This window comes from Macaca mulatta, chromosome 1 (genome assembly GCF_049350105.2).
Source record: "Macaca mulatta isolate MMU2019108-1 chromosome 1, T2T-MMU8v2.0, whole genome shotgun sequence".
NCBI lineage: Eukaryota > Metazoa > Chordata > Mammalia > Primates > Cercopithecidae > Macaca > Macaca mulatta.
Genome location: NC_133406.1, coordinates 8,760,381 through 8,779,462, shown reverse-complemented (window position 1 = coordinate 8,779,462; position 19,082 = coordinate 8,760,381). Strand labels below are relative to the sequence as shown.

General features: G+C 38.2%; 1 protein-coding gene across 1 annotated transcript in view; it reads left to right on the top strand.

Moving 5' to 3' along the window:
- Positions 1 to 19,082, top strand: part of FMN2 (formin 2) — a 398,910-nt gene that overhangs the window by 230,090 nt on the left and 149,738 nt on the right. The window contains exons 9-13 of the mRNA XM_015127101.3: positions 11,542 to 11,633; positions 11,804 to 11,933; positions 13,075 to 13,221; positions 16,510 to 16,569; positions 16,732 to 16,852. Coding sequence (XP_014982587.3) covers positions 11,542 to 11,633; positions 11,804 to 11,933; positions 13,075 to 13,221; positions 16,510 to 16,569; positions 16,732 to 16,852 — 550 coding nt within the window. The remainder of the gene's footprint in view (positions 1 to 11,541; positions 11,634 to 11,803; positions 11,934 to 13,074; positions 13,222 to 16,509; positions 16,570 to 16,731; positions 16,853 to 19,082) is intronic.

The following is a 19,082-nucleotide window of genomic DNA, read 5'->3' as shown; positions in this document are numbered from 1 at the left end:
AGTTAGATTGAGTTGCTCATTTGTGCCACCTCAGATCACCTCTTTCTGCCTTGCTGCTGCTGGGTGGAGGTGGAAGTTTGGCTACCCACTGGGCCCCCAGATGCCAGGTTGATGGGAAGTTGGAGCAGGCATTGTGTTAAGTAGCACTGTGTCATACCCACTTGCTCCACCTCCTAGCTGCTGGAGTGACAGTTCAGCTCTTCACTTCACACCTCAATGGGAGAGTTTTTCATCTGGTGTTTGGCGTAGGGCAGGTATTAAGAGAAAGGTTTTTTGCTCTGCCAGACCACCTTTTTCCTAGTCCTTTGTCTGGAGGAAGGAAGCTGGCTTTTCTTTTTCTTTTTCTTTCCCTGTATCTGCTGGTGGTTCCAGGTTCTAAGCTTCTCTAGCACCCACTCTGGGATAAATGAGAAGAAAATAGAAAACTCAGGAAGTTCATCACCATGCTGTTAACCATATTGTGAGGTTGTTGTCCAGTCTGCCTTTTTTTCCACCCTTCGTGGCTTCCCTGTGTTTGTTCGTACCATGATGTTCAGGTATTCTAAAAATAATGGTTAATCATTAAAAAGTTTTGAATAGGATATACATGCTCTCATTTGCACCTTTTAAAAACAATCACATTAAGTACTTCACAGAACATGTATTAGAGAGAGTCAGGAATGATTTAGGGGAGACCAATCAGGATATTAGAATAGTTGAGTGGAGAGATGGCAGTTTGGACGAGGATGGTGACAGTGGAGGTGGATCTGAGACTCAGTGATCCATTGGATGTGGAAGTGAAATGTGGGTAGATGTTTAGGATAACCCCCAGCTTTCTGGGTGGGTGACTAGTTTTCCAATTTACCGGAATGAGGATCACTGAAGATTTAGAGGAAGAAAACCCGAGTTGATTTTTAAATATGTTTTATCTAAGATGCTTCTGAAGTATCCAGGTGAAAACGTTGAGAAAGTAATTGTCTGTCTGGACACGGAATGAAAATACAGGCTTAGAAGGGAAACCGGAGCTAAATGTATTTATTATATAGTGTGGTGAGGTTTAGTGGATGAAGACCTGGCAGTGGGGACGGAGTGGGTTCAGCAAAGGGAGGGAGGAGAGTCACAAGAAGAAGATGTGATGTAATCAAAGGGAGCAATATTAGGATGCAAGGTTGCCTAGTAAACATAAAAGTGTCAGGGGTTGTGGTGTTTGCGGAGAGAGGCAAAGGCTTAGCATGTAGCTACATTGTGAAATTGGAGAGAAAATGAATAAAGGAACTCATAAAAGTTTGGCCAGCCCAGAATTTCTACATTCTATCCGTTAGAACACTGGTTCCTTGGGGGTCTCTTTCTGTCTCTCTGTCTTAGACACACACGTTTTGTGAGAAATTAAGTATAAGGAATGCTGTTAAACAAAACTAGTCTTTCCAACAGCATAATTTCTAAGAGTGTTTAGCGTCGTGAGCCTTCACAGCAGATGTGGTATACAACAATTCCTAAGACATCTCAGGGATTTAAGTTAGTGTTCTCTAGGAGTTAGTTCTTGTAGACTGAAACGATGTTGTCTAGGAAGGGACTTTCCCTAATGGAAGTGAAAAAGACTGGGAGAGGGAAGGTTTGTTAGTTGAATGTTCAGAACCTGGAAATTCTTTGATATGATTAATTAATGTGTAAGCGTGGAGCCACTTTGTTCATGTATTTGGCCATAAGGAAGAATGAGCCTATTTCAACATTCGAGAAAGAGTTGCTTCGCACCATTCATAAACTTAGCAGAAATGGGTATCAATTCAATATCACATCTGCCTGTTTCCCCTCCCCTGCAAATGAAACATCTTCCTGCCTTTAGAGTTAATGATTTTTTTCCCCAGGAGTTGAAATAGTACAATTCGGTTGCAGAAGGTATATGGGTCCGGGGTGTTGGAGGTTAAAGTATTTGGTGAAATCTGCAATGACATCTAGGAATCTGAATCTGCACTGGCTGGTGGTGACTGGTGAAAGCATCCAGGTTAGCAGCAACTGGGGTCTGTTTCATTTATAGGCAAACACAGTAAATCTTGAGAAAGGAATATTCTGCTACAAAGCTGCAAATGATCTGCAAATGATCAGGGTGAGAGTGGGAAGGGGCGAAAGGAAGGAGCAAAAAGATAGTTCTTGTAGACTGAAATGATGTCATCTTGGAAGGGACTTTCCCTGATGGAAGTGAAAAAGACTGGCAGAGGGAAGGTTTGTTAGTTGAAAGTTTGGAACCTGCAAATTCTTGTATGTGATTAATTAATGTGTGAGTGTGTAGCCACTTTGCTCATGTATTTGGCCATAAGGAAGAATGAGCCTATTTCAACAATGGCTCATAGTTGTGCCATGTAAATTGTAAAGAACCAGGTACTTAGCACAGAAGACAAAAGAGGACAATTGTAGCTTCCTCACGTATCTGAAAGAGATTTTGAAATGACCCTAAAGAGTGGACCTAGGACCGATAGCTAAAAGTAGAGGAAATGTTTTGTTTAGTATAAAGAAGCCCATATTTTTGGTGTGTTTCTGAACACTCTTCTTTAAAGATGTGATGACCAATTTAGGAAGACAGTGAATTTTGTCACTTAAAGTGCTTAAGTGTGGGGGTTTGTGGTTGAGAATTTAATGATCAGCTAGATAGGAAGGTTTTATCAAATATTAGTTCTCAGTGTCTGCTCCGTGGATGCCCAGGGATTCTTGCCATGCTTTCTGAGGGGATCTGCAAGGTCAAAACTGTTTTCCTGATCCCACTAAGATGGTATTTGGTTTTAATATTCCGTGTGATGAGGTGGGAAGTAAACATAAAGTCTACTGCCTAGCAAAGTATATAGTTATTTTGATGAAAAAGACTTGTGTGATAATTTAAATTGTGAATTGAACTTTTTTTTTTTTTTTCATTGAACACCATTTCTACTTGAAAACCAGACTGCAAACCATGGTTATTCATAGCTTGATATTTGCTGGACATTTTCTTGAACAAAGTAAGCTAGTTACTTCAAGGAAAACCACTCAGAGTATTTGCTGCCAATGATAAAATCTAAGCTCTAAAGCAAAAGTTAGCATTTTGGATGTCTTTTATCTGCCAGCATGAGCTTGAAAGTTTCACCTGTACTTAAATACTTTTTTCTGATGGGATTGCAGATGATATTTTTAAAGAGTTGACTTTATTTTTAGTACTCTAAAATGACAATCCCAGAATTTGGAAGCTCTGTGTAAATCAGTGAATCAATAATTTTTAGATGACCATTCTCATTGCAAGATAGAACAGTACATTTTTATGTAACATAGTACAAAAAGTAAATTGATATGGTTTTCACTTAGTGTAGTACTAAAGATTATCTACACTTATCTGAAAAAGCTATTAAAATATTCCTCACTTTCCCAACTACCTATCTATATGAAGCTAGATTATTTTCCTATACTTCATCCAAAGCAGCAAATCACATTAGATTGAATGCAAAAGCAGATACAGATTCCAGCTATAAGCTGGACAATAAACAGAACTTCAAAAATGTTAAACATTGTGACTCCTCTAACTTAAAAGAAAAAAAATCCAATTATTTTTACATTAATGGATTTTTATGATTTTGATGGAAGGAATACATATCTGAAGCACTTCCTGGTTTAATATCTAATATGGTAAATATAAATAGCTATACAGATGCTCCTCAACTTATGATGGGGCTATGTCCCAGCAAACCCATTATAAGTTGAAAATATCTTTAATAAACAGTACTTCTAATATACCTAGCTTATCTACCAAATATCGGAGCTTACCCTAGCCAGCCTTAAACTTGCTCAGATCACTTACATAGCCTACAGTTGGGCAAAATCATGTAACAAAAAGCCAATTTTATATCAAGTTAATATAAAAATTTTGAGTCAAAATTCAAAATACAGTTTCTACTGAAAGTCTATTGCTTTTCCCACCCCAACTTACTATGGTTTAAAAAAAATCATAAACCGTAGTAAGTTGGGGACCCTCTGTAATCCTCAAAAAGTAAAGCTTTAGCATCTTGTATAATTTTTAGGAAAGAAAAGAATCTTGGGTCTAAAATGCTTGAGAATTGCTGTAGTTGATGGCCTGTGCTTCTTTCCATCCCTGAGATTTTTATGATTCTATGATATTATACTAATTCAGTGCTTGCTGAAAGTGTCCAAGCAAAGGAATTTCTCTGTTCCTTGCCAGGAGTGTCAACACTCAGGCTTTGCTATGACAGAGAGAGGATTTAGCGATGAGAAACCGACGATATTGTCCCTGTCCTCACAGAACTTCCAGTCTCTGTGTGGAAGATATAAACCCAAAATTCACAAAAGTAAATAAAATTACAGTGGCAATATGCTAGAGAGGAAAAGTAGTTGAAAGAGGTTCTTTCATCAGGAAACAGTTTCCCCATGAAGTGATTGAGCATGTAATATATAAGAGCCTTTCAGACCGAGGAATCCACACATGAAGGGCACTGTGGGCGATGGAAAGAGCTATTGTTTCATCATGTCACCATGAGAGAGGGCTTGCGGCTGGCACACACGGACCTGGAAAAGAGTGAAGCTGAACCGTGGGCCCCTTGATGTTCCATGGCAAGCATGTTGGCATTTATCCTTTGCAAGGTATTTAGGAGGTTAATTTTTTTGTGTGTCATAACTTCTCTAAACCTGTTCTTTATCTTCATTGTTCCTCAAGTTAATTTCATAATAACTTGATTTCCCTGCCTGATCTTCCGTCATCCCCAAGAACCCCCCTCCTCTTTATTTTCCTTGTCTGGTTCATCACTGTTGAATTTTAGTTCCTTTTCTTCTCTCCCTTTGTTTGCATTCCTCGCACATTGACTCTTCAGACCTTTTTCTTTTCTTTTTTCTTTTCCTTTCCTTTCCTTTCCTTTCTCTCTCTCTTTCTCTTTCTCTTTCTTTTCTTTTCCCTCCCTCCCTCCGTCCCTCCCTCCCTCCCTCCCTTCCTCCCTCCCTCCCTCCCTTCCTTCCTTCCTTCCTTTCTTTCTCTCTCTGTCTCTCTCTCTCTCTCTCTCTCTGTCTCTCTCTCTCTCTCACCCAGGCTGGAGTGCAGTGGCCCAATCTCAGCTCACTGCAACCTCCACCTCCCAGGTTCAAGTGTTTCTTGTGCCTCAGACTCCCGAGTAGCTGGGATTACAGGCATCTGCTATCACACCCGGCTAATTTTTTGTATTTTTAGTAGACACAGAGTTTCGCCATGTTGGCCAGACTGGTATCGAACTCTGTAACACAGGCAGTCCACCCGCCTTGGGCTCCCAAAGTGCTGGGATTACAGGTGTGAGCCATGTGCCTGTCCCAGACCTTTGACCTTTTTCACTCTGTGTCATCCTCTTCAACCTGACCATCCTCATTTATGAGCAGTAATCTCACTTCCAAATTTAGTCACAAAGTTGAGATTATCCACGTGGAAGATCTTTCTAATATTCTTTTCTGTATCAAAATCCTCTGTGTCCTTGTTCTTCCCTTCCATTGTTGTTCCCATTTGTGAGGATAAAAGTGTCTCCTTTCCTACATTTTCTTTTTTTTTTTTTTTTTTTTTGAGACGGAGTCTCGCTCTGCCACCCAGGCTGGAGTGCAGTGGCCGGATCTCAGCTCACTGCAAGCTCCGCCTCCCGGGTTCACGCCATTCTCCTGCCTCAGCCTCCCAAGTAGCTGGGACTACAGGCGCCCGCCACCTCGCCCGGCTAGTTTTTTGTATTTTTTAGTAGAGACAGGGTTTCACCGTGTCAGCCAGGATGGTCTCGATCTCCTGACCTCGTGATCCGCCCGTCTCGGCCTCCCAAAGTGCTGGGATTACAGGCTTGAGCCACCGCGCCCGGCCCCTACATTTTCTATGTCTGACCTCGTCTCTCACATCTCTGCTAGCTTCTCCTCATCCTCCTGCCTGTTATTCCTCCTCCTGCCTGTTTCTTGATATGTGAGCATCCCCCAGGATCTGTCCGTGGCTGACTTCTGTCTTTCCTCTGAAGCTTCCTCCCCAGGGTTCTCTTTATGTCTGACTTAGGGATAGCTGATTCCCAATGGTATCTTTTGCCCTCACAGCTCTCCAAATGTTCCCAGTTCTCTCAAGCCTCACTGTCATACTACCATTACTTAGTACCACTAAAGGAGCACCTGTCACACTGTTTCATGGCAGTTTATTCTTTTGTCTACCTCCTGTTTGGACTGCCTGAAGGCAAGAGTTGGGATTTGCTAGCCCTTGTTTTTCCCCTTACCATACCAGTGAGTTGTGGTCCGTGAGTGATACTCATTTGATGAATCAAACGCACCAATTCCAAGCCTGCTTTACATTCCTGCCACTTTAGAGATCTCCCCACCTGGACATTCCAACTGGGTAATTTTTCATTTGCTATTGATTTATATACTATTCTGGTGAAGTTACCTTTTCCAGAGTACTGTTGAATAGGAGAGGGCATTATTTAAAAATTGGCACTTGACAAATCTGATTTTTTAAAAAATACAAACAAACTATGCTACAAGAAGTGGTTTAAGGCCAGGCACAGTGGCTCATGTCTGTAATCCCAGCACTTTGGGAGCTCAAGGAAGGCAGATCTCTTGAGGTCAGTCAGGAGTTCGAGACCAGCCTGGCCAACATGGCAAAACCCCGTCTCTACTAAAACTACAAAAATTACCTGGGCATGCATGGTCACTGGCACACACCTGTAATCCCAGTTACCTAAGTGGCTGAGGCATGAGAATTGCTTAAATCTGAAAGGCAGAGGTTGTAGTGAGCTGAGATCATACCACTGCACTATACCCTGGGCAACAGAGTGAGACCCTGTCTCAAGAAAAAAGAAAAGAAGAAGAAGGAAGAAGAAGGAAGAGGAAGAAGGAAGAAGGAGGAGGAGGAGGAAGGAGGAGGAGGAGGAGGAGGAAGGAAGAAGGAAGCAGAAGAAGAAGAAGACAAAGAAGGAGAAAAGAAGAGGAGGAGGAAGAAGAAGAAGAGAAGAAGGAGGAGGAGGAGGAGGAAGAAGGAAGAAGAAGAAGGAAGAAGGAAGCAGAAGAAGAAGGAGAAGACGAAGACGAAGAAGAAGAAAGAGGAAAGAAGAAAGAAGAAGAAAAGAGAAAAGAAAAAAGAAAAGAAAAAAGATTTAGCTGTTGGACTAGTCCACAAATGACTATTTTAAATCTTGCATCGAAAAAAAAATTGTAAAGAAAACCATAGCTGTACTATGTTATAGTTATGGGGGTATTTACTTAAATAATGAATATTCACTGCATGTCTGTAATTTGTTGGAGGTATTTACAGACTATGAGGGGAATTCTAAGATGCGTCAAAAGCTTTAGGGATTGGCTTATGTGTTTCTTTAAGATGATTAATATTTCAAAATGTGTGGATTCAGGCGTACCACTACCATCTTTTTGCATGTCAATCATTGCTGTGGTTGTAGAATGAAAAGAGATATGTTTTTGAAGTAATTGGTTGAAGGGGGAAAATGAAGGGGATTCAGACTGTATATATAGACTGAGGCAGGCAAACAGCTTGAGCCCAGGAGTTTGAGACCAGCCTAGGCAACATGGAAAAACCCCATCTCTACCAAAAAAAAAAAAAAAAAACTTAGCTGGAGGGTAGTCCCAACTACTTGGGAGGCTAAGGTGGGAGGACCTATTGAGCCCAAGAGGTCAAGGCTGCAGTAAGCTGAGATCACACCGCTGCACTTCAGCCTGGGTGACACGGTGAGACCCTGTCTCAAAAAAAAGAATAATAATAAGGAAGGCTTCATTTGGCCATATTCCTCCAAAATAGGTTTAAAAAAAGAGTGTATACTTGGCCGGGCGCGGTGGCTCATGCCTGTACTCCCAGCACTTTGGGAGGCCGAGGCAGGCGGATCACGAAGTCAGGAGATCGAGACCATCCTGGCTAACACGGTGAAACCCCATCTCTACTAAAAATGCAACAACAACAACAACAAAAAAAAAATTAGCCAGGCATGGTGGCGGGCGCCTGTAGTCCCAGCTGCTTGGGAGGCTGAGGCAGGAGAATGGTGTGAACCCAGGAGGCAGAACTTGCAGTGAGCCGAGATTGCGCCACTGCACTCCAGCTTGAGCGACTGAGCGAGACTCCGTCTCAAAAAAAAAAAAAGAGTGTATACTTGTAATGACTCTCTCATATAAATGCACATATGTATATACACATACAAGCACACACATACAGATTTGATCTTCATAATTTGCAGATTCTATATTTGCTAACTTGCCTAGTCACTAAAATATATTTTTAACTCCAAAACTGACAGGCATGGGGCTTTTGTAGTTATTTGCAGACATGTATTGAGTGGTAAAAATGAGTCTCCCAATATACATGTTCTTAACTGAAATCAAACAAGGCAACATTCTGCCTTTTTGTTTCAGCTCTTGTGCAGTAAGGCATCATTTTTGCGGTATTTAGTACCATGTTTTTTGCACTGTTGTGCTTTTGTTAGTGATTTTGTAGTCTAAGAGGGCCACAAGCACAGTGTTGAAGTGCTGGCTAGTGCTTCTGAGCACAAGATGGCTGTGATGTCCCTGATGGGGAAAAATCTGTGTTGTGGACAAGCTTTGTTGAGGCATGAGCCATGGTGCTGCTGGCCTTGAGTATTAATGAATCAACAGAATATATTAAACGTCTTTAAACATCAAACAATGTTATGTATTGATCAGTCAATGAAAATGTTGTGACCCCAGAGGCTCACAGGAGCCCTATATTTTTTCTGGCAGTAATAGTTCAGTATATGCTGATTCCGTGCCCAGTCCGTAAATAGCAAGAATCGACCGTGTGTGTGTGTGTACACATAAGTATGTATATATGTGTGCATGTGTGTATATGAGAGTGAGAGGGCCAAAGATTACTGAGGTGGAGTTAACTAAGCCCCAGAGAGAAAAAGGGAGCAGAAGAGATCATATCATGTACACATAGTTGTAGAGAACAAGAAAGGAACAAGAAACGGGCAGAGATAAAGTGACAGTTCCCTCGACTCGCCATGAAGTTTACTGTCAGCCCAGGGCAGCTTTATTTCTTTCTGACGTGAGCAGAAATGGTCTAATAGAGTACAGGGTATAAAGGACTGTGCAATTAGTACTTCATGTGTGCTGAATAGTTTGGGGAGTGCCTCTAGAGTACTAATAGAAAGTCACTTTGTTCTGAAGACATTGATGAATTTCATCCTTCTCTTGTATCTTTAATTATTACTCTGGTTTACCTTAGCCATCTTTTTGCTCTTACAGCTGCCTTTTGATTTGTTTTTGTGTTGTTTAAGACCCAGGGAAATTTACTGTGTCCGTGGAGTAGGATTCTAGTCATTCAACCCCACGTTGAGTCTATTCAACAGCTAGATTGAGTCTATATTAAGGTGTCTAAACAAAATCAAACTAAGAAACCTAATTATGTCACCAAACTGTAGCAAACAAGCAAACTGTAGCTTGTATCCAAGCTGGATTTTTTTAATGAGGTTTTGGATATAGAAAGGGGTTGGGCTTGGAGGTAGGTGACTAACCAACTCTCTGGTAGAAACTCTTTCCTTTAAAAGAATAAAGAGATTATAGGGATTGGAGACCTTTATGTGTTATACTTTGGTGGGGACTTGTGTGTCTTAAAACAACTCTTGCCTTTTCTGTATTTTTAGCTGTAATGTTCTTTTAGAATATTACCCAAGTCTCTCATTTGCCAGAAAGATCGGTATTAGTCTGTCCTGTAATATGGCTTTACATGGTCTTATGATATTATTTGTGAGGCTGACTCTCATAGGTAACTGACAAATGAATGAAGTAGTATTTGCTCAAGTAGTAAAATTCTTGAGCAAAGCCACAAATAACTGGGGAGAAAAGTAAGATTACTGTGCAATTGAAATTCTAGAAGAGTTTTAATTTTTGGAGTAGCTTAGAATATTTACAGTAAAATGTACCTCCTTTACTTCTTTGTATTCTTTTGATGCGTCACATTCCAAATGCAAAATTTATGAAACTGTCAGAGGATCAACTTCTCTGGCAGATCTCTCATCAGTTCTTCCCTCGTTAAAAGAAGCTTCTTTTGAGACAAGTCTTTGTTAGTTAATCCTATCAACTGAAAACCTGCATTTCAAAACAATCAGTAAATACAAAGCAGAACCTCGCTTTGTTTAGGTGGTATCTATCAATTCTCTTGAAATCTATCAGGCTCTAGCTTCTGTAGCAGTTCTTGGCTGAGCTGCTTGTCTATTTAAACAGAAATAATATTGAAAGAATATTAACTTCTGAAGACTGGACTCAGAAATCATAATATGGTGGTCTATTCTTAATGCATGTAGAAAATGTGATATTTTGGCTCTTTTAATACACCTTTGTGAGTTGTAAAATAAAGACAGGACTACAAATAAAAATAATCCAAATACTCTATAAAATACAGATTTGTGCTTCCTGAAGTCTATAAAATCTCCTACCCTATATTAATATTAAAAATGTACAGGATCTTCTCTCATAAGGAAACACAGTTAGAATGACAAATTTTTAGTTTGAGATTATAAAGGGTGACAGAAGACACTTAAGAAGAAAATAAGCATGGAGTCATTTTTGTATCAAAAAGAAAATCCAGGCCAGGTGCAGTGACTCATGCCTGTAATCCCAGCAGTTTGGGAGGCCGAGATGGGTGGATCACCTGAGGTCAGGAGTTCAAGACTAGCCTGGCCAACATGGTGAAACCTCGTCTCTACTAAAAATACAAAAAATGAGCTGGATGTAGTGGCAGGTGCCTGTAATCCCAGCTACTTAGGAGGCTGAGGCAGGAGAATCACTTGAACCCGGGAGGCGCAGGTTGCAGTGAGCAGATGTCATGCCATTGTACTCCCACCTGGGCGACTACTTTATAAAATGAAATGCTTGTGTTCTAGAAAGTATTATAAACAGCCAAAATAACAAAGGAAAACTATTGTTTTAAAGCATGCTTGAATGAATAAACATTTCTGAATAGTTATGAATAAACATAACTATTCAGATCACTAATAGTTAATAACATTATTTGGAAGATTTGGGGATAATCTGGCTCACATTAAACATATTTACACTTTATTTTATTTTATTTTACTTTACTTTGTTTTATTTTATTTATTTATTTATTTATTTATTTATTTATTTGAGATGGAGTCTCACTCTGTCACCCAGGCTGGAGTTCAGTGGTACAATCTCAGCTCACTGCAACCTCCTCCTCCCAGGTTCAGGCGATTCTCCTGCCTCAGCCTCTCAAGTAGCTGGGATTACAGGCACCCGCCACCACGCCCCACTAATTTTTGTATTTTTAGTAGAGATGGGGTTTCACCATATTGGCCAGGCCAGTCCTCAAACACCTGACCTCAGGTGATCCACCCCCCTTGGCCTCCCAAAGTGCTGGGATTACAGGCATGAGCCACTGCACCCGGCCATATTTAGACTTTCAAATGCCTCATGAATTAAGTCAAGCTTTACTACAAACAGATGCTAAGAAACATGAAAACAGATAGAGTTTTGCTGTATTCAGATCAGTACATTTATCAAGATAATTAGATTATTTAAGGGATTCAGTTGGCCAGACTTTGAAAAACTGTTTGGTTTTTGTTTTTCTAGAGAGCACAGTCAGACGAACTGGAAAAAATAGAAAAGCATGGCCGGTCTTCCAAAGACAAGGAAAATGCCAAGTCTCTGGACAAACCTGAGCAGTAAGCATGCCTTATAGCCGTGCAGAGGGCGTCCAGGCCATGGGTGGGCCCGTTTTGTTTGGAAAATGCAATGCAGTGTCTTCAGTGCATACTTGTTATGAATGAGATGAGAATAAACATCTGTGGATGTGAATTATATTTTTCTTCTTAACTTGGCTTTATTTCCTTAGGTTCCTTTATGAACTGTCACTAATCCCCAACTTTTCAGAGCGAGTCTTTTGCATCCTGTTCCAGTCCACGTTTTCAGAAAGCATTTGCTCAATTCATCGCAAACTGGAATTACTACAGAAATTGTGTGAGGTAAGTTCTGGTCCAAAGAGAGCTGAACTTGAATCTCATTTAATTGTGCTCAGTCATGTTCATATTTCAGAAAAGCGTTCTTTTATTTACTCGAAGTACTCACCAAATTTGACGGATCACAGTCCCACAGAAGGGAACATTTTATGATTGACCTTCAAGATCAAAGCAAATGTTCCGAGGGGTGCCCAGGGCTGCAAGACCACATTGCTAGAATGTGGCCAGTACATGTTGGCCTCCAGAGACTTCTGTGTCCTCTCCTTTTGCCAAAACAAAATCTTCAGTTTTCACGGTCCTCTCAGACATCAGACTTCCAAAGGAATGTGATTTGAAGGCATTTTTCTTTACTTTCTTTCGTTGTCAGGAAGGACTCCTCCACAAATTGTTAATAATTATTCCAGCCAAATAATTTAGGAACAGCCATATGACTCAACAGAAGACAGATATTCCTCTGAAAACAAAAAATAAATGCTTGGCAGAAACAACCAATGTTAACATTTAAAACAATTTGTCAAATATCAGTAGTACCATTTGTTCTAGTTGCGGTAAATCATTTTGAAAAGTGAAAAGATGTTCTTAAAGGCTCACATTTTCAGAAGAAGTGACATGCAAATTTAAGTTAAACACAGTGTTTTGAAAGAAATGAGTGTGAGCTCTTTGGGGGTAAACCTAAATTTAGAAATTAATCTCTGCGTCTGCTTTTTGGTTTCCTCTGCTGAGGCCAAAAAATTTGTTTTGTTCCAGACATAGGCACAATTAAGACAATGGCAGATATATTAGTGATGTTATTTTGTAATGGTTCTCATTTGGCCTTATTTAATAGTTCTCATATATCCTTATTCTCATATAGCCTTAGTTCCCATATAGCCTTAATAGTTCTCACACAACCTTGTTTTCCTTGCGATTACATCATAGACATGGCCTAACATAGCATCCCCCAGCTTACAGAGGCATACCTGAATGTTTGTGGGTGGTGCAGCTTTTACTAACTTTCAAGATACTGCTCTTAACATATACCTAATAATTAGGAATGATAAAGTTTGGTTGTGACCCAAAACTACTAATATAAATAGCTGGCATTGACTTGATGATTCAAACAAAACCTGGTATAGAAGTTGTTTTTTGTTGTTGTTCTGTTTCACAGACGTTAAAAAATGGCCCAGGGGTTATGCAGGTTCTAGGTTTGGTTCTTGCCTTTGGCAACTACATGAATGGAGGAAATAAGACTCGAGGACAGGCAGATGGCTTTGGATTAGACATTCTTCCAAAACTGAAAGATGTCAAGAGCAGTGTAAGTATTTTGCATGAGTGGACATAGGCAAATTGAGAATTCAATGTTTTGTTTAGTAATAAGTCTGAATGTAAAGCAGTTGTAATAAATATTTCTTTTATGTTCCTAGGCCAAATGTTTCTTTATGTTCTGAGCTAGAAAAAAGTAATGTCCATCAGATATTTGTGATTAATAATGTTTCCTAAAGTGAATAATTTTTATTCTTATGTCTAATTAATAATTACAACTTTTTAATATAAAAACAATATAAAATAACTTTTTATATTGTTTTAATATAAAAACAATAATTTCTTTTACTGTATCTTTCCCATGTCTGCTAATATTTATCCTTTTGGAATCTGAAGGCTAATTATTTTCTATGAGTTAGACAGTGTATCTCTTGTTTTTTTCTTTGTCATGTCAAGCAATGGAGGCCAATAGGTCCACATTTTGAAAATAACACAAAGATGAATAAAATGGCTTGTAAATAAAATATAAAAGATGATTCTACTCTGCTGCATATGATTTTCTCCTTGATACTGGTGCGTCGGGGGATGTCTAAGCCCTCTTGCAGACCTAATTATTTTTGGTACTACTTCTGCAGTTGTGTTTGTTTGAAATTAATATCTAAGCAATTGTGAGAGTGCCAGGAGAAATATGAGGTTAGGAATGATGGTTAGAGTCACAGAATGAAGTCTGAGATGATAAACTTAAAAAATAAAAGAGTTACATTTCTCTAATAAAAGAATCATCACACAAAAAAGTAAGATAAAGGAAATTCTGGACATGTTTTTGAAATATTAAGTTTAATAATTGGCTTGTAGAAATAAAAATATGTAGGATTGTCCTTCCTAGATAATGAAATAATTTCCTTCATGGGAGAGAGAGAGACTTTTAGACTGAGGCAGGACAATGGCATGAACACGGGAGGCAGAGCTTGCAGTGAGCCGAGATCGCACCACTGCACTCCAGCCTGGGTGACAGAGCGAGACTCCATCTCAAAAAAAAAAAAATATTTTCTGCCAGCCAACAATTTGTTTATTATTTTATATACAGATGATTCTCAATGTAAAATGGAGTTATGGCCTGATAAACCCATCCTAAGTTGAAAATACCATAAGTGAAAAGGCATTCAATACATCTAACCTAGTAAGCATCAAAGCTTAGCCTAGCCTGCCTCAAACATGCTCAGAACACTTACCTCAGCCTACAGTTGGGCAAATCATCTAACACAAAGCCTATTTTATAATAAAGTGCTGAATATCACATGTAATTTATTGAATACTGTGCTGCAAGTGACAAACAGAATGCTTGTATGGGTACTCAAAGTATAGTTTCTACTGAATGTGTATCACTTTTGTACCATTGTAAAGTCAAAAAATTGTAAGATGAACCATTGTAAGTCAGCGTCTGTGTGTGTGTGTGTGTGTGTGTGTGTGTGTGTGTGTGTGGTCAAATTAATACAGATATTCATTCAACATTCTTTCATTGAGCATCTATGGAACATGGACACTGCTTTTCCAACACTGAATAATTCGTAGTTCTTCCCTGGTACACCCACACATATGATGTTTTTATTTTTATAATTGTTTGTTCAAATGCTCATGTGTATGATACACATTTTCATAGAAGTCTTACTATAGAGAGCTGATAAATTACATTTGTTTAAAAAAAATGCTTAAGCCAAGTGCAATAGCATGAGCCCATAATCCCAGCTACTTGGGAGGACTTTTCGAGGCCAACCTGGGTTATACAGTGAGACCCCTTCTCAAAAAAAAAAAAAAAAAAAAAAAGAAAGAAAAGAAGTCCTTTTCTTAACCTATGGTGATTCTTGAATACTCAGCAACTGCTTGTTGGAGTGAAACAACTTTTGCAAATAATATTGAAATACATAGCATCAATATCATGTTTAAATTATAGAAATGAACTGGAAGTAGATTCTAGTGATCATATACAAATAAGAGATTATTTGTGGGACTTTTTTGGTATCAGTTTATATATTGTATTCAATCCTCTATTAGATTAAATGTCATTAATTTAGATAATCAAGGGGTAATCTAAAATAAAAATTTTAATATGTAATCAAGAAATAAGTTTTTAAAATAGTTTCACTTGTACTCAGAAGAGCTATGCAAAGTCTTCCTGAATTGGTTCTTTCTCTGTAAAACAAATGTAACTATACTTATTCCTTAGTACTGTTTATAGACCTCCATGGACAGAGCTGTTACTTTGATCACTTAGAATTTTCTCTTAGCACACCAAGTTTTGTTAATTGATTCAGGTGCTGCCAGCCATTTCACTGAATTACAAGTTGGGAGAGAGAAGGGAACTCAAGTTGCTTAAATCATGTTACAAGCAAATCCTGTCTAATGAGGGGTGTCTTTAATAGCTATATTACTGACTCATGTCAAACTTGATTATAAAGAGGTTTTGCTCTTTTTACAAATATAGAAAAAATCGTGGTTATATTAAACATTCCAGAGAATGTAGTTTGTATCATAGGGTTTGTTTTTAAAGTAAAATATATACCTGAGCTCTCAAATTCAGATTATCTACTACTACTTTGGAAGAATACACAAAAAAAGCTAAATAAAAATTAATGCCCCTAAATAAACCAGAAAGGAGGTGAAAAGGTATTTTTGAAATGTGTTAGATATGAAACAATTTTACCTTTTTTTAAATAGAACTACCCACATTGTCTTATTTATAAACACATGAGTATTAATTTGTCAAATCCCAATTGCTGACATAACAAATTATAATATTGGAATTGTTAAAAGCTCCCCTTTACTTAATATTGGAATTGTTAAAAGCTCCCCTTTACTTAAAATGATACTTAGCTTTTTTATTTCCCTAATCTATATGCTAATGAGCCTCAATCAAAGTTACTGTTGGAGTGGTACCTATTTGTTCAGCTATATATCAATGCTAGCAATGTTTAATTATTTCCTTTAAGATAGTAGTTTTAAAACAAAAAATTATCAAACAAAACAATAAAAACACAAAATAATAAAATATACAAGACATGAGCTAAATTTCTAATTGAGGGGGGTAACAATTGGAAAGTATTTACAGTTTAGACTTTGCCCCTAAATAGCTATGCTAAGATTGGAACACTGGGGAGAAAAATCTTTTAAGCCATCAAACTCCTTAGACACAATGGCCAAGACAATTCAAAATGTAAAATTTCACATTACATTCCAAATGTTCTCATGTATATATATGAATTTACTAGAATCTTTTTTGGTAACACTTTATATTTAATTAGTTAAAAAATACGTTGTCACTGACTTTGGTCTTTCTGCCTAGGACAATAGCAGAAGCCTTTTGTCATATATTGTTTCGTATTATCTCCGAAATTTTGATGAGGTAAGACAATTTTTACATCTCGTCACATTCCATTATTCTTTATTTGTTGGATGATTTGGCAGTACTTTTTGTTGTTGTTTTTGGTTTGGAGATACCTGCCATTATTCTTTTTTATGTTGATAACCAATTTCTTTGACTATAATGGGGTTTTTTGTTCATTAGGATGCTGGAAAAGAACAGTGCCTCTTTCCACTGCCAGAACCCCAGGACCTTTTCCAGGCCTCACAGATGAAGTTTGAAGATTTTCAAAAAGATCTCAGAAAACTGAAGAAAGACTTGAAAGGTAACTTAAAATCCTGAACTCATGTTTTCTGTTTATGCTTTTTTAATGAGAGAAGGCAGACTTTTCAATGTTTTTAGAGAAAAGTAATCTTTTTTATCTTTATAGAACTAAATTTGTGTGTGTGTGGCAAAAGAACAATTTTGCCTATATTCTTTGGTTGTTTAAAACGTTATGTGTGTCAAAAATTTGGTTATTAAGTAATACCTTGGTTATTTCAGTTAATCTGTTTTGTCAGGAATAAGTTTACCTTTTGTTTTCATTTTCATTTTATAACCAAGAACATTTGGGTATTGGTCGTGTCATGGTTGGATACAAATTATGTCATTGTTATAATGGAAGATAAATAGTCCCTCCCCATTTTCCCTTGGTGTACTTGCCCAAGATTTTCTGGCTTATGAACTTTCCTGGGAACAAAATATCTTCTTCTACTTAAAAACCACATGCAAGTATATTGTTTTATTACCAATCAAGCTTTATATAAAATTATTTTGAAGAATAATAGGCTGAAATTTTTCAAATCTCTAAATTAAAAGTAGCATTTACAAAAAAGCAAATAGTTTGCAGATTTTTTTATTTTGTAAGTAAAATTCCTGCTACCCCCTTTTCTTGATATTCTTATTGAGTTGTGGACACCTCAGCTATCTATTTCAGCTTCTTTCTTGCTGTATTACATAGAGATTTGGAGTAAATACATTTACCTGAGCTTTTCATTTGATATTGTGTTACTATACGAGAAGAAAAGGCCTGGTTACCCCTGTCCAGAAACCAAAAAACATAGAACTTTTTAAGAGACTCCCAATTTTGAGATATGTTTATCCAAAGATACTGATCTGTAATCAAATTCATCGAGTTGTTATATTCTAGTCACAGATATTTTAAAATGGATTTCAGTGAGCATAGGGACATTATGTAGTATGCTTACAGTTCTTATATATTCAACAACATTTATTATGGACCTGGCTCCTATCAGACATTTGCTAGGTGCTGTGGATCCACAAAGGTTACAGTCATCGCTGTTGAAGAGGGCTGAAATTCTGTCACCTAGACGTACCCTGTTGGAGCCTTACAAGTTGGTGCTCATTGGCTGAGGCCAAGAAAGACTGCCTTGACTTGCTCTGTTTTTCATACAATAATAATAAATAAAACTATATTACATTTGTATAATCTTATGGTACTGTGCATTTTAAGCTAAGAATGAATTCTTAAAGCAACAGAAAGAAAACACTCATGCTATAGTATTACACTTCAACCCGAAGACAGGCATCTTGGTTTGCTTATGAAATTTACACACACTATGAGGTGGTGCTAGAGGCATTTCTGGGGCATCTGGAAAATACTTCCCACTTCAATCAATAGTTCAGTCTCGTAAAGTGGGATTTCATAGTTTACAGGTGATCTGATAAAGGAGCGGAATGGGTGACCCTATTATCGGGATATCAGGATTTATGTTTGCTTTCTGGAGTTGCATCACTTTGGAATGTTATCCCACTTCCTTAAGGTAAATCCACAACTTCTTACTATAGGCATTAAATATACACGTAACTATGAAAATGGCAAGTTCTCGCAAGACTTGGAGCTAAAAAGAAATACTTACCTAACACCACATAGTGGGCTTGAAAAGACAAGCAGCCAGTCGGGCACAGTGGCTCACACTTGTAATCCCAGCACTTTGGGAGGCCGAGGCGGGCGGATCACCTGAGGTTGGCAGTTCTTGACCAACCTGACCAATATGAAGAAACCCCGTCTCTACTAAAAATACAAAGTAGCCGGGCGTGGTGGCACATGCCTGTAATCCCAGTTACTTGGGAGGCTGAGGCAGGAGAATCGCTTGAACCCAGGAGGTGGGGGTTGCAGTGAGCTGAGATTACACCATTATACTTCAGACTGGGCAACAAGAGCGAAACTCCATCTCAAAAAAAAAAAAAGAAAAAGAAAGAAAGAAAGAGAGAAAGAGAAAGAAAGAAAGGAAGAAAGGAAGGAAGGAAGGAAGGAAGGAAGGAAGGAAGGAAGGAAGGAAGGAAGGGAGGAAAAAAGAAAGAAAGAAAGAAAGAAGAAAGAAAGAAAAGAAAGAAAGAAAGAAAGAAAGAAAGAAAGAAAGAAAGAAAGAAAGAAAGAAAGAAAGAAAAAGACAAGCAGCCAGCGCCTCAGAATACTATTTTGACATCTGCATTTGCCAGCTCCAAGTGCTAGGTGCCTACATTTGGTGGCACAGAAGATGAGATATTGAAGG